Source organism: Zingiber officinale, unplaced genomic scaffold, assembly GCF_018446385.1.
Source record: "Zingiber officinale cultivar Zhangliang unplaced genomic scaffold, Zo_v1.1 ctg160, whole genome shotgun sequence".
Taxonomy (NCBI): Eukaryota; Viridiplantae; Streptophyta; class Magnoliopsida; order Zingiberales; family Zingiberaceae; genus Zingiber; species Zingiber officinale.
In genome coordinates, this window is record NW_024589853.1 from 1 (window position 1) to 16,118 (window position 16,118).

Genomic DNA, 16,118 nt, shown 5'->3' on the forward strand with positions numbered 1-16,118 from the left:
GCGTGGCAGGTGAGAGTCGCTACAGGCGCCCACCGGGAAGGAGGTGAGCGGCGGGGGCTTTTCCGTGCCTTCAGCCTCTGCGCCTGTTCCTAGGCCATAAACTTAGCAGATTGTTCTGTCAATTGGGCTGGGGATTTTGACGGATCTGGCCCACCTTGTATATCCTGGGCCAGCCCGTATTACACTACATAGAATGTGAATGTGAAAGGAGTTAGCACATTGTTGCATTGATAAAACATTTCATGTTAATCCGAAACTGGATATATATTTCTCATTTTACTAACTAATGTTGTTATTTTATTAAAGAACATGATTCCTTGTTACTTGTCTAAATTCTTCTCCGTAATCTCTTATTATCAGCAGGGCATCCACGTATGTTTCTTGCAAAAAAATTTCATGTGTCTGTGCATGAACTTTTGCGGCCTAAAAGTCTTCGGGATTATACAAAAAGGAAATGCACAATATCTGAGGAAAGAAGAAATGCGTGTTTTGATTAATTATTTATCTAATGAATATTTAGACGAATTGGAGAAGAAATGCACGTTTTGATTATCTAATGGATATTAGATGAAGCAAATGTATTTTCCTTTTAAAAAACATCATTATACATGATCATCCAACAGTATAGATATTTAAAAATCTTATTAATTTAATTAAAGATATTTAAAAATATATTATTATCCTAATTAATGTGATTGAAAGTGACTTATATCCTAATGAAATAAATTAGAGGTAGTGTAAGGGAACAGAATAAAAAATCAAATTAACATAGGTACGTTCCGCTATAAAAATATAAATAATGGAAATTTTAACATTTGATTAAAACTAGCCACCCATTTGATTAAAATTATAACTATAAAATTTTAAGATTGGTTAAAAAAAAAAAGAAAATTTGAATTTAAATATAATAAATATTAGGAAATTCAAGAACTAACAATTATAGAAAAGGAATAATATGTAAAAGAATATTTTGTTTTATTTTGAATAAAATTATAACTAAAAAATTATTTTGACATTAGTATTTTTGCTAAAAAATTAAATTATGCCATAAAAAATATCTAAAATGGTGAATAAATAAAGTACAATACATTTATTTTAAACCACCATTAATTATCATAAAATTTAATTATATATTGATTAATGTGATTGAAAGAACATTTGATTAAAACTAGCCACCCCATTTGATTAAAATTATAACTATAAAATTTTAACATTGGTTAAAAAAAATAGAAAATTTGAATTTAAATATAATAAATATTAGGAAATTCAAGAACTAACAATTATAGAAAAGGAATAATATGTAAAAGAATATTTTGTTTTATTTTGAATAAAATTATAACTAAAAAATTATTTTGACATTAGTATTTTTGCTAAAAAATTAAATTATGCCATAAAAAATATCTAAAATGGTGAATAAATAAAGTACAACTACATATGAGCGGCGGAAAAACACTCTTATTGGCCAACTGACAGGCAGGATTCCTGGACTAAAGGCACGACTCAAGAACCAGTAGCTCTCTCAAGAACCAGTAGCTCTAGCAAGAGACTCTCTCAAGAACCCCATTACTCATAGTCAGAATGAAGTTGGACTGCGCACTTCCAGCATGGGGATTGACTGCTAAAGTGCGTTAGGAAATTCAAGAACTAACAATTATAGAAAAGGAATAATATGTAAAAGAATATTTTGTTTTATTTTAAATAAAATTATAACTAAAAAATTATTTTGACATTAGTATTTTTGCTAAAAAATTAAATTATGCCATAAAAAATATCTAAAATGGTGAATAAATAAAGTACAATACATTTATTCACACAAATCAATTCTAGCGCCCACCGTGGGGCTCGAACCCACGACCACAAGGTTAAGAGCCTTGCGTTCTACCAACTAAGTTAGACGGACTTGTTGATAGAATTATCAACAACATAACAAACATAGAAATAATAAATACTATATTATTCTATCAAACCAAATAACTACATTAATGATCAATCTATGCTAAGGCTGAGGGGTTAAATCGTCGCTTCACTGCCTGGCTCATCCTATTCAAAGTTAAACCTTTTTTTTTAAACTAATTCTACAATTAATACTATTTTACTAGATCTTAACAAAAACAAAGAGATATATTGATATATGGATAATTTACCACATTGATTGATGAGACATTTGGTATGTTTAAAATTAATAAAGAATTTATATCCTGGATTTTTTTAATATTTTAAATTTTAAAATTTTAAATTCAAACTTTTTTTTAGGTAATTTATATAGCAGTGATAATTCGTCAGGTCCCCAAAGTTTTATAGTGTAAATTTACACGAATATAATTATTTGTATTATAGAGAAATTTAAATTCTAATGGTTTACTAAATGCAAAATTGACGTTAACGTTCATATTAATTTTAATTTGGGTATTGAACAAAAACTAGTACGTACTCGATATAGTAGTATTGATATTATTTTTAAATACTAAAATTTAGAATTATAAATTGATCAAAATTTAAATTATTAGATTTAGTTAAAGGATATGTCAGATTAACTTTCTAAACAAATATAAAATTTAATTTTAGGCTAATTAGACAAACCTTTTTTTTTCAAGTTAACAGTCAAAAGTGCAGAATTAAGATCGAGGTTCAAATTTGGAAACAAATTTGATATAGCGCTAGATTATCTTGAATTGATTTTGAAAACAAATTTGGAAACTGGTGGAATAAGATTTGTTCCGATAAATATGGAAAATTAACCGATTTAATCATATGATTGATTACCTAAATTGTTGGAAATCGACAGCGACTACTCCACCAAAAACTATTTATACGAGAGCAGAGAAGAAGATCCATCCTCTTTATTTGCTCTTCTTCTTCTTCACCGGAGTTTCTCCTCCTCGTCCTCGATCGATCGATTGCTAAGACGACGACCATGCCGAGGTACACGGACGGCGTAGAGTGGTTTGACTGCGTGGAGTGCGGCGGCCTCCACTTCGCCGTCACCGCCGGCGGCAAGATCGCGTTCGTCGAGCTGTTTGACGATCCCGTGGTGATCAACCCCGTCGACGACGACGTGGTGGAGAGCGGAGAGAAGACTGTTCTGCGGGCGACGGAGTTGGAGAGCGAGAGCACCATCGACGACGAGAGCACCGACACATGGCTGCACTTCTTCGACGTCTACCTGGAGGACTCGCCGGCCACCTTCATCGCTTTCGTCTCCGGCCGCCGGATCAGCGGCATGACGCGCTTCAGCTGAAGCGTATTCTTAAGGCGTCGTCTCATTAATGGGCTTCGAGTGTGTGGCTATGTGATTAATTCTTCACATAGTTTGAACAGATTAATTGTCCTTGTTTTGTTCTTAGCTCTTTATGGATGTACGTTCTTGAAAGACTTTTTTGAAAGACAATGATTTTCTTGATCAAGATTATTTTAAATTTGATTCAACTGAGATTATTTGATAGATCCTGAGAAGTTTCCTAATTTTGAACCATTTATACGTTAAGAAAGAGACATTCATCCAAATCTGAAAGTTATAAAAGGTAAAATAACATTTAATTTGTTTATTGCACAGCTTGTTTTAATTGAGTTGTAAGGGAAACGTTGTTTCGATAGTATATTGACAATGGAGGCTATTCCAGCATATTTCGAAATGAAATAAATCAGGATCTGCTTCTTTAGTTTTCATCAAGTTGATGTTGATCTCCCATGTACTGTCAACGTTGACTATATCTTCGAAAGTCAAGGGGTTGAATAGGTTGGCTGCAAGAATGATAACATGTTTCAAGAAACAAAGGCAACAAGAAGGACTCGAGTGTTTAAATGAGATTTCAAAATATTGGAGCATTTTGATGAAGAATTACTGCATAACTTCAATGCTTCACGCGAATACAACCGAGCAAGTAGTCACCAAAACCTGTATTTTCCGTCGGCGAGTTGCAGTTTTCTCTGTTTACTAGCAGCCCTTCTTGCAGACAAGACAATCGAGACAAATTGAATGTTGTTCCTGTAACAAATCTTATCGATATCTGATGAGTTTATTGTATTACAAAGGATGCTCTCACCTACAAACATGCCAAGATCCGAAGTAAATCTGATCAGCTCAGCCTTCAATTACAGCATGCCCTCCGACTCACTTTTTTGCGAGTCTCGCTGCAGCTCCTCCAACTAAGAGGGCTTTTCCAATATGACCAGCATGAAGACCACATGCCACAGTAACTCCCCCAATAACCACCCATTTCCAGTCGATTCCTCGATGCGCCTTATCATATTTGGCAATGCTGTCAGCTGTTCTAGAAGTAGAGCTCGAGGACTCTGGTTCGAGTTGAGTGATGGCTCCATTGTGGGAAACCTTAGTTGTGATTTGTGCCATGAGCGCACATCTAGATAGAGAAGCTTCAGTTCTCGCCATCAGTTGATATGCCCTCAAACCAGAATGCAGTTTCTTAACTGCCCCCCACATCCCATGTCGAACACCAACCTTGGCGACATCCTTGGGTATGCCCATGTCCTCGAAGTGGACGAGAGTTACTTCACATGCAGATAGTTGGCCATCTTGCTTGTGCGATTCCACTGCGCCCATAGAAAAAGAAAGCATGAAAACCTTTCAAATGGCACTGGCAATTTCCTGTTTAAGTAAGAGATTGTCCAAGTTAAACATAAACTTATTCAGACTTCATCATCTTATAGTTTTGGTTCATTGGTAAACAAGTATGTATTATTTCTGTCTTCCTATGAACTGAACTGAACTGAACTGAACGTCACTAGATAAAAACTGGATTGGCAGATCTTTCTAATAATTAGTTGCATAATGGAAGTTTTGCTAATGGTTCTGCAACTTTAAAGAAATGTAATTAAGAAAACTGGAAATAGAATGTTACCGGCCCTGATGCACCAACTAGAGAAGTACAGATCGACGCGCCTGGGTTTCTCCTTTTTGGGTAAAGATGGGTATGGTATTCCCTGCATAGTGAATATCATATCATAAAACAATCAACAATGGTCAACCTTTTAGTCAATGTTAAGAAATTTTAAATAGTTAGTGATCTTACTATCAAAAAAAGTTAATTTTCCTTGCATTGAGAGAATAGTTTTAGCTCGGATTTCATAGGTGGCTAATGGATTTTATTAGAAGAGTTGAATTGAAGCATAAGGTGTAGGGTACAGGGAGATAAACAAATGATACCGATCAATGTAATAAAAAGAAATTAGAAAATTCAGGCACATTATTTTTCCATCCAAAATAGGCAAGCTAAGTTCCAATGTCTAAGTTAGCATTAAAAAAATGCAGAGGATAAGACATACTCATTACAAGCCCAAAGTTAGATGAAATCGCATCAAATTTTTCTTAGGAGCGCAAAGTTCTTATATGGTGGCATGAAAGAAAAAAATAATGGCAACAAGAGTTGTAACAATTATCATGAAACTGTGGAGATCCATATCAACCAGTCCAATTCCATTGACCAGGAGATTCTATTTATAATAACCAATCGAAATCACAATGCTACAATTATAAATATCCAATCATTTAAAAACAGTGATGGGCATCATTCCCAGAATGGGAAAATTAGAAGCAGATTTGGAGAGGAATAAAATGAAGGATCATGCTTCTATCAGAACTGTTAATATTAGCCCCATGCATGAAAGAAAAAGATTTGAGAATTATGTTAGACCTTGATGGCTAACACCAACATTATCTAAATGTATGATCATGCCATATCAAATTTATTAGATTATACAATTTAAGGGATTGAAGAAAATACAGTTAACATGATTGTAAATGCATTGATTGAATTTAATATTAATACAAATATAGCTTTGTATGGAACTCAATGGAGATATAGATTCACATACACGATTCCAAATAGTTGGACAAACACTGCTTGAATACAATCATTTTCTATCATCTCTAATTCAAAACAAAAGATGGGTTATTAAGAAATGTGGAACTTCCACTGACATTCTACATGAGCATATTTCTATTGAGTGATTTACAAGAGATTAATTGTTATAATACTTGTCAAATAGATAAGGCATGGTCTGTTGTTTGGCGGCTATAGACAAAAATAGTAGAGTCACATCTATAGGAAATGTAGAAAAGATCATACGTACCTTTGTCACACAATAATAGCTCCCTCTAGACTCCCATATACGACGAGCAATTATATATTCCCTATCATTGCAAAAAAATGGGAACTGCAGAGAGCAATCGCATGTCACTATTACCAAGGTGTAGTTAATAGAACTAAATCAATAATGATTTTTAACATTTTATAAGACCTTTTTAATCCAGTGTACAATCATGGTTCCACTCTGATGGAATTCCTCCAATATTTTGAAGTGTACAAGCATTGAATCCCATTTTAACCGGAAATCATCATCCCAGAAAAAGTCTCTGACCAATTCAGGAGTTGCGTCCTCAAAAACTGTTCTGCTACGATAAATTATAGGGCCCTCCTGAGATTGGCAAAAGAAAAGATAAGCAATCACTGCACCGAAGATTCCTTTCAGATACATGTAAATAAATGTTCAGCAAATAAATACTGCATCAGTTTTCCAAGATGAGCAAAGGAATAGTTCAAAATTCAAATGATCAAGAAAGCATCAAAAGCGATGAATGCTTCACTAAGGTTGTACAGCAATCTATCTTAAATAAATATATCAAATTTGTGAAATACAATAACAACCAAGCCTTATCCCATTAAGTGGAGCAGGCATCAAATTTGTGAATTGTATACAGGAAATTAAGAATTACCTTTGGCTCATGACGCCATGATTGGTAAATCATATTGGACGTGGTGCGTTCCATCTGATTCTGCCAAGCTGCATCTCCAACATTACTATCTAGAATGCGCATTAGATGCTCCAAATCCTTTTCGGAAACAATATCTTGCTCATCCATTTCAATGCTCGAACTGGAGAAATTTAACATGACAAAAAAATTTCAACCTTCAGGTAAGATCTAAAAGTTATAAAGAGTCAATCTCATAACATTTTAAACATTATCAACAAGGATGTAATTTTATTGCAATGAGCCAGAATCACCAAACCCCAACTATTTACATAAACTTTCAGATTAGATGTTTGAACTTTGGAGGAAACAACTCCTAGTTGAATCAGGGCAAAGAAAATAATAGGAGAAGAGTAGATCAAAGAGAAATAAATAAGTTAAGAACCTATCAAACAAACCAAACCCTCAAAGCATGCTATCTAACGAATGATTTGCAGAACTAACCAGATAAGAATTTAACAGAAAAGCACTTTATTGTGCAAGATTTACATGGGTTGGCAAAAAAAAGGACAAGATTTGTATTATGGTGCAGTTAATAATAAAAAAAAAACGTGCAGTTAACGCTGAATTCCAAGCGTTAACAATGATCTAATGTATTAGTACATGAGAAACCAGACCAAAGAAACGTATATGAAATAATTGCAGTCTGAATGACACAAATTAATAACTTTTATAAGAAAGGTTTTTCTACAGGCAACCGCAAGGTTGGCAAAAAGAAGAATATGACTCACACCAAAGCGTCTTATAACATAGCAAATGCAGTCATCATTGGGACTACGTTTGAAATCCAATCCAAGTCTTCAACATTTGTTATTTGCTATATGAATTCCAAAGTTTGATGGTTTCTATTCTTCTCACACGTTCCAATCATGAGAAAAACATGCCTGCAAGTGGATATGGCAAAAAAAAAAAAGGAGCATGGAATATGTGGAGATGATCAACCTAAGAATGAGCTTTGGCATAATAGATGTTGTCCGCATCAAGAAAATAACTATGTAAAATGCAAACTTAAGGAGTATTGACTGATGAATTTGTTGGTTATTTGCTAAAGGTGATAGGACCACTTTCATGGCAAAATTTTAGTATAGGAGGAGCACTTTGAGGTATGATAAGAATGAGGGTAGGAACGTAACAAGCATCCATCGATACATTTAGATGTGTACAAAGTGGAATGAGATAGGGATGGCTGCAGCTAAATAGGAACATGATCAGCAGCCATCTCAAGTAACTCCACATGCATTTATGTGCAATTTTGGAATGAGAAAAACATGCCTGCAAGTGGATATGGGACAAAAAAAGGAACATGGAATATGTGGAGATGATCAACCTAAGAATGAGCTTTGGCTCCATAATGCTTTGCGGCTTGGGTAATCATGATTCAACTACAAAGAATTACCATAATTAAATAGGTAAGATGTGTATCTCCTTCCTAGACACTATTTTTATCGAAGGGAGCCTCATATTTTCATAGCCATGTTGATTCATCAGCACCCAACTACTAAAACTGATTGTTTTGATAGCGTAATCATGTTTCCATAAGATCAAGAATCATATCTCAGCAAGTGTATGCCACAGAAGCGCCATAAAAACTAGAAAAACCTAGTCACATCTAAATGTTCCCAAGTCTAGGCCGCCGAAGGAACAATGAATTCCAATTTTTCTAATAAGGAAACTGTAGAGGCTGTATATTCAAGTGACAACAAACAAGCCACCATCCATTTCTGACTTTTTATCAAATTAAGCAAAAATAGTAGTCGAAAAAACATTAAAAAAAAAAAAAGGAAAAGGAAATGTTTGTTAATTTATTCAAAAATCTTAGTAACAAGTGAAAAGGCAATGTTGAAACGAATAGTCAACATGAAATTCTATCAGGCAATTAAGGAATAAAGCGAAGCTAAATCTGATTCATAGCTACCTCAAACTGTCGCTATCTCTTTCAATCGCCGCTGAGCTCATGGATACTAGCGTCGTCGACCCCGGTCCTTCCGCCGCCGGAAGCTCCCCGTTCTTCCCCTCGAAACTAGACCACAATTTCCGGAAAACGGAGAAGGCCGAGAGTGCGGTGACCGCGAGCCAAAGCCTTCGGGCGCTGAACCCCGGCGGCGCCGTCCAGATGAACCGGAACCTACTCCGGAGGCCAAGGTAGAGCAGCCCCGTCCACCGCGGCCGCCACGACCACCCGATGACTAACCCGATCAAGACTGACAACCAGATCGGCACTGCGCAAAGCAGAACGTCGATCAGGGTCTCCACCACCGCCGGCTTCCTCATCAACGCCGTCAAGTCCGCGTAGAAATCCCCCATTTCTCGATCAAACAACCACAAAATCAAGAACAATCGGAAGATGAACCGAACAAATAGGTGAAAAAGACCCCTCAAAGGTATCAGATCGCTCAACACAGAGTAGAAAAACGAAAGCCAGCAATAGAACAAAAAGTTGTAGGGAGCACATCAGTCGTTATCGACCGAAGAAAATGTTTTCATACTTGAAATGATCTACCCAACTCTCTACCGGAATTTTCATTGAGGCTTCCTGGATAAGCAGCCATTAGTATTCTTTTGTCATCGGCGGATCGCGGAGCCGGTAGGTGAGGATTAGACAAACAGATAAAATAAAATTTGAGGGTGTAATTAAAATTTCGTTACCGAAGCGGGATTTTGGCATCCGGAGCCTTCTTAAGAATACTGCAAATGGTGGGTTTCGAGACATAATTGCCTAAATCGGGAATTAATTATTTTGTTAGGCCCGTTGACTGGTTGGCCCATCAGACTTTGGCCCACTTATTTAGCCACTTGCGCTGGGCGCTGCTGCATGGGAAGTGGGCCCGCGAGGACATGTCAGCCGTCAGCGACGATACGACCACATGAGTTAATTACGAACGGGGTCAACGGCCAACCTCTCATTTTCTATAACCACGACTTATAATGGAATTTAAAGACATTTTACTTGTTCTGCTTATATTTTTCAAACTTAGCACGTACTTGAATTTTCTCGAATCTTTAAAATTAATTTATTATTATTGTTCATCACTGTTCTGCCAACTCTCCAGCTGTCCTCAGTTGGACAAGATGACGAAGGAAACAAATAGAAATTAACGGATCTAATTTAATTATTTTAAATTTTATTTTTTTTTAAAAAAAAATATTGATTATTTAATTCAATTGAATCAAATAACAAGCAAAGTCAAACAACAAGTAAAATCTTCAACAACTTCCTGTCTGGCCTATTTAAAACCGACGGGCAGTGCTATTGGTTCACATCTACAGGCCTCGTCGCTATGGCTCTTCTTCTCTCAGAGGAGCAAATCACTGAGTTCCAAGAGGCCTTCTGTCTCTTTGACAGAGATGGAGATGGTGTTTACTTTACTATGCTCCTCTTCTTCTTTTTTTCTCATAATTAAATCTTTTGTTTAGCTAGCTTAATTCGTTGTGTTCGACAGGATGCATCACGCTGGAAGAGCTTGGCGCGGTCATCAAGTCACTGGGTCAGAGCCCTAGCGAGGAGGAGCTGAGGGAGATGATTCAGGAGATCGACGCAGATGGAAATGGAACCATCGAGTTCGGAGAGTTTCTGAATCTGATGGCCAAGAAAGCGAAGGAGACGACGAACGTGGAGGAGGAACTGAAGGAAGCTTTTAAGGTGTTCGACAGGGATCAAAATGGATTTATCTCGGCCAGTGAGGTAGAAGAAAGATAGATTGATAGATAAGTTGTTTGCCCTTGAATTTAATTATGTTTTTGGTAATAAAAAAAAAATTATTGATCTTATGCAGTTGAGGAATGTGATGATCAGTCTGGGGGAGAAGCTGAGTGACGAGGAGGTGGAGCAGATGATCAGAGAGGCAGATTTGGATGGAGACGGGCAAGTGAATTATGAGGAATTTGTTCGGATGATGATGATGATGATGGCGGCTGTTTGATTAATTCTTCATACAATTCAAATTTTATGAAAAGAAAAATGAAAGAAACGAGAATGATAAAATAAAATTTAAAAAAAAGGCATCATTTGTGTTTTGCATTTATTTTCTTTAAAATGAAAGAAACGAGATTAGCCGATTCATTTGATTAACCTATGAAAAATAAAATTGTATATTGATAAAAAAAAAAATAATTATAATTTTTTAGATTTTTTCTAAAAACTATCCACTGATTTTTTTAAAAAAATATATATTTTTAATTTTATCCAATTATCTATATATTTTTGGAAAAAATATCTAATTTTTTCTGTAAAAAATTGAGGGCTTTTTTATAAAAATCATGTTTTGCTTTAAACATGATTAAATTCAATAAAGGTCTCTATTAGCTTTTCATTTTCATATCTAAATATCACTATACTTTCCTAATAATATTCCTATCGTCTGCATTTTATTTTTATCAAATAAAATAAAATTTGGCGCATGACAAAACATAGAACAATATATGTACATTCTCCTACTTTTCAATCTCCTAGCTATTTGATTATTATTTTAATCAAGTAAAGGCAAACAATTTATTTTCTATATAATTTCAAGAAGAAAACAAGTAATAGTGATGCAATTATGTACAAAGATGAGAAGGGATTATTATGTTATGAATCAAGTAATAATTATCCAAAAGAATAAAAACAGTTGCAAGGTAGAGATAACTTGCCATTTAAACGATACATGTGCACTTCAACTAAATGGATGATATCGAACTATGAAATTAACAAAATTTAATTTAAGTTTGTTTGGGGCAATTTAGATAAAGACTTTCACAATCATTCCCTTTTCATGTATTAATCTTCATAGCTAGGTTTCAAGCTAAGTACCATATATGCACCGAGATGTATCTTTTGGCCATGGAAACCCTAACATGAACGCGTGTCATCGATAGTATCTATATATCTATCTAACTATCTATATACATATACCTAATAATGTTACGAAACATAGATCATGAAACAAAGGTAAAATCTACTAGGTAGTATAGGTAATCACATCAAACACAACTTTTTTTTCCTCAATGTTTGCATTCCTACTAACCTAATGAGCTTGTTCTTTTAACTTGGCACAATTGTGCAAAAGTATGTCTTAACGACAACATGGAAAACTAGTTTGAACTCGATCGTAAGATCAAAATAAGGACTAAACCTATCGACATCACAAATTCACAATGCATCTTAATTCTACGACTCCACTCCTTTGTTATCAAAACTATAATGAGAATCCAATTACAAAACACTATATATATTGCCTTAAGAATAGAAGTACAATAGTTATAACAATCTAAAGGAGAAAAAAAAGTTTACATACAAAAGAAATCGTAGATCGCCCTGCATTGTGTTCCCTTCGTCCATGGATTTGAATCCTTATTCTGCCCAAGCATATAGAGCCGTTGATAATGAACAAATTCTCTTCAAACTAACTAGTTATTGTTCCTAATCTCTTATTCATAGTAGTCCTATCTCCTCTTTGAAATAATTGCTCATTAGCCCTAATCTCTTGCTCAAAATACATACTAAACCTTAAATTAATTAGGGCTCCCAATTAGGTTGGATTCATCTACAGTTAAACTCATATATATATCAATTTAAACAAAATTTCAAAGGATTCACTACACTAGAACTTAATTTAAACACTCAAGCTCAAATGCAGATGAAACTACAGTACTCTACAGCAGGCCAAAGGACAAATGAAAAACCTCAAGAACAGTAGATCAGAGATGATTTGGTGCATGTAATTTCTTCACAACCTTGAGAAAAGAGCCTCTTAATTGCATCATAAACAAGATAAAAGAGATGCAAAAAAAAAAAAAAAAAAAAAAAAAAGAGAAGAACCCACCAAAATCTATCAATCTTCCATGTCTGCTTTCCTGACTGCAAAATATTAGAAGCATGTAGTTCAGATCACAGAAAAGAATTTCAACCAAGATCTCTAGGGTTTATCCCCCACACTCTAATTTAGGGATCAGCTTCCTTCAAAGATCTCAGAACCACTAGAAAATCACAGAAATAAAATAAATAAATAAATGAAAGCATATATACCCCAACCGTTCTTGTAGCAGTACTCATCGAGCATCCATCCATCCATCAACTATAAGATTAATAAAGAGATAGAAAAATAAAGATGTGATGAGCTTGGTGCTCCACCAGTAGATGAAGCTGCAACATGATCTGCGTGTCCTTATCCAAGCAAGACCAATGAAGATGGAGAGGATACATGGAATTCTCAGATCATGCTGGCAGCTTGAGCTTCTCATGGTGCACCTCTAAAAAATTAGAGAAATTAAAAGATGACTGATCTCAACCTCTAGGGCTAGCTGAGAGGAGGAGGAGGAGGAGGAGATATAAAGCAAGGGCCGGGGGAGAAAGGTAAGGGAGCATATCAGCTAGGTAGCTTGTTAATTCGATCATTATGTTAATCACGAGTTTGCTTTGCATGGTTAATTAGAGGGTGGTCCAGCAAGCTAAGCTAATTAAGCACCCCTGGCCCAAAGGCTTGCTAAGATGGAATATTGTCATGGATGTTGGGGCCAGTTGGGGTTGCTAACTTTAGCCAGAGCCATTAATGACTCTTGGCTTTCATGCATCTCCACGTCCCTTTCCATTCCCATCTAGCGCATGCACTCCCAACACAAGAAAGAGAGGAAGAGAGGGACAGAAAGAGGGTTGCTTAGCTTAGCTTGGGACCATGACCATGACCATGCCAATTGCCATGCATGTTTTACTCGCTAGCTAGCTAGCTATGATTCCTTTAATTTTCATGTGGACTACTTTTCTTGCAATTGCTAGCTTATGAGGACTGAGGAAGTAAGTGCTTGTTTGCGCGACGGCGATGTTCTTAAATTCAGAATAGACTGGCCAGTTCAGCGGGTTTAAATCGATCGGGAGATCGAGGTGGTCTTTTCTATTCATATATATAGATCAGGATGCTTGGTTGAAGTTCAAAAAGGGAATTTTACTTTCATGTCATTCAAAATTGTATGAGGTGAAGGGGGCCTAATTTAACCTAGTCATATCTATCTATCTATCTATCTATCTATCTATCTTCAAAAAGCTCAAAACTAATCTTGATCGTTAAACCTAACATTATTGAATTAACATTAATGGCCATCTTGGCTGTTAGGTGTTGAATAATTACCATGCGTACATGTATTAATTTTGAAAGGGTTGTTTCTGAAGCCAATGGCTGCCACGCATGCAGTGTCAGTGTCAGTTACTTGCAAGTGGTTCCTGGTGCAACTTTTCCTACATGGCAGCATGGCAAAAAACAGCATGCATGGCTCCATCCTAATTCCAGAGAAGAGAAAGTGATGTGTTCGATCAGAATCTGCTTTTGGATCAGGAGAATCTCCTCTGCCAGAAATTATAGTTGCCACAACTGTAAATGAAAGAGAAAGAGGGTGGGTTTTTCGATGAAAGAAACTGGCAGCGAGATGGCTTCCTGCTCGTATCATTTTGCAAATTTACTGGATTCAGGTTTCTATTTTAATTAATTTCCTCCTTTGTTCTTCGATTTGTTTATTGTGATCATCAGTCTAGTTGAGCCAAATTGCCTTCTGCATGTAAGGCCTTGTTTAGGGTTGGGAGTTTAGGATTTGAGGTTTGGGGTTTGGGGGTTTAATTTAGGGGTTAGGGGGTTTAGGGGTTTTGGGGGGTTTAGGGGTTTTGGGGTTTTAGAATGATATTGCCTTGAATTAAGGAAGTCCTCAACTCAAGCAATATACATACTGATGCTTACATTCCAAACTACTCTTTAGAACTAATAGCTTGAATATGATTCCATGTTTGAAGTGTTGGAGATTGTCGACCGACAAGAGGTGTTGCAAACTTGTAGTTGAGTCTTAAACGAGTAAATTATCGTCAACCAAATAACTTGTCTATCCAATCAATTAGCTAGACACACAATCCTTGGACAACAAAATAGATCAATAAGAGCACAGTCTAAAAACTATGAAAAAAAATAGATTAAACATCATCAAAAATACCTCATTGAAAGTTGAAGATTTGAAGGATGCAAACCACCAGAGGACGGACTTTCTTGTTCAAGCAAAACAATCATAATACTAAGGGTCATTTAGCAAGCGAATCGTATGATTAGCGCACCGATGAAAATACGAAGAAAATGGAAAGCCGAAGAACTATTGGGGGATCGAAACTAGGAAACCGATCTAAGAAACCCACATAGTCTTTTAGATTCAACTAGCATGTATATATAATATATATAGCACTTAGACTGAACAAACAATTAAGGGGAAAAAAAGATGATGCATGTCACACACTTAACATCAACATACCCTTTTGATTTTTGAGGAAGAAAATTAAAGCAAGAAAGTATAGTGTTACAATAAGAAATATTTATTAAGTGTGTAGTGCATGGTGACAAAACATAATTAAACCCTTAAGTACAAAATTAAAGTAGTTTTTATCATTGTTATTATGGAGCTAGGGATTAGGTTTGCAGGCTATAAAGTAGAACATGTATAGCTATAGCTAGTTCCATGTAAAGGAGACAACCATTTAATTCTTAAAATATGTGTTGAAAACTTTATTAGAAGAAAGAGATAGATCATTGTTGTTGTAAATTAGTGATTAAAGCATAATGATGGTACAAGATGTGGGAGCAGATTAATGGAGCATTTTCTTTAAAATATTGCACATGAGCATGTGTAACCATTATTAATGTTGAATCAATGTTAATGCATATAGGCATGACTCCAAGGGGGGATCATGCTTCTTCAAACTTGGCTTTTATTATTTAAGGAGATTAAGCGAACTTCAATGAGTTATATGATTTTTTTATATGTTTTATACTCCTTGTGTTATTAAGGAGGATGAACTATTATGTCTCTCTTATTAATTAGTATTATTTTCTTCATAATCTTATACTTTTGGATGAATACATCAGCTCTTAATATTAAAGGGGCATCCAAGCTAAGCATCATCACCCTTTGAAGTCCATCTCATATATCAATATTTTGCCCCTTTGTTTGTCACATATCCAAATTTGATTGATTATTGTAAGGTTGTATATTAAGGTTGGTAGGGAAGTCCATCATGCTCATTGCCTATTGAAGTTTTCATGTGAGGCATTCCATCGGTATACGCTTAGATATTGATGTTCCGATATTGACTAATATGATGTTACCTTCAAAAGTATCGACAAAAATGCAATAATGTACACCGCTAACAAGTAAGCTTATAATTTTCTCTTCATTTAATATTGTTAGTTTATATTGCTTGACTTTTTTTATATGTGTAAAATTTTTCCTCTATAGGTGCAATCATGACATATATAGAGACTAACGCAATGAGTGAGAATTACAAATAAAAGACTACTTGAATTAGAATTTGAGCCATAAGCCACGCATTTTCATTTATATTCTCATT

The 16,118-nt window shown here is 35.3% G+C and overlaps 2 protein-coding genes and 1 non-coding gene across 7 annotated transcripts; 1 reads left to right on the forward strand and 2 right to left on the reverse strand.

Annotated features, from left to right (window-relative positions):
* Window positions 1–1,827: 1,827 nt before the first annotated feature.
* On the reverse strand, window positions 1,828–1,900 carry TRNAK-CUU. The gene has a single exon. It is a non-coding gene; the product is annotated as a tRNA-Lys (tRNA).
* A 1,612-nt stretch (window positions 1,901–3,512) lies between these two features.
* LOC122036415 lies at window positions 3,513–9,204 on the reverse strand. 5 transcript variants are annotated; one of them, XR_006127379.1, is made up of 8 exons: window positions 8,685–9,204; window positions 6,734–6,893; window positions 6,259–6,435; window positions 6,091–6,174; window positions 4,860–4,941; window positions 4,044–4,551; window positions 3,843–3,943; window positions 3,513–3,741 (listed from the first exon to the last, which is right to left on the reverse strand). XR_006127379.1 is itself a non-coding variant. In XM_042595714.1 (6 exons), exons 1-6 carry the CDS (start codon window positions 9,071–9,073, stop codon window positions 4,112–4,114), a joined length of 1,332 nt encoding a protein of 443 aa, XP_042451648.1. In that variant the 5' UTR covers window positions 9,074–9,204; the 3' UTR covers window positions 3,973–4,111. The 5 variants fall into 5 exon arrangements, 1 of the variants encoding a protein (XP_042451648.1); XR_006127381.1 differs by having other exon boundaries at window positions 3,843–3,946; XR_006127382.1 differs by having other exon boundaries at window positions 3,896–3,985.
* An 828-nt stretch (window positions 9,205–10,032) lies between these two features.
* On the forward strand, window positions 10,033–10,795 carry LOC122036416 (calmodulin-like). Its single transcript, XM_042595715.1, has 3 exons — window positions 10,033–10,123; window positions 10,210–10,451; window positions 10,543–10,795. Exons 1-3 carry the CDS (start codon window positions 10,048–10,050, stop codon window positions 10,687–10,689), a joined length of 465 nt encoding a protein of 154 aa, XP_042451649.1. The 5' UTR covers window positions 10,033–10,047; the 3' UTR covers window positions 10,690–10,795.
* The last annotated feature ends 5,323 nt before the right edge of the window (window positions 10,796–16,118 follow it).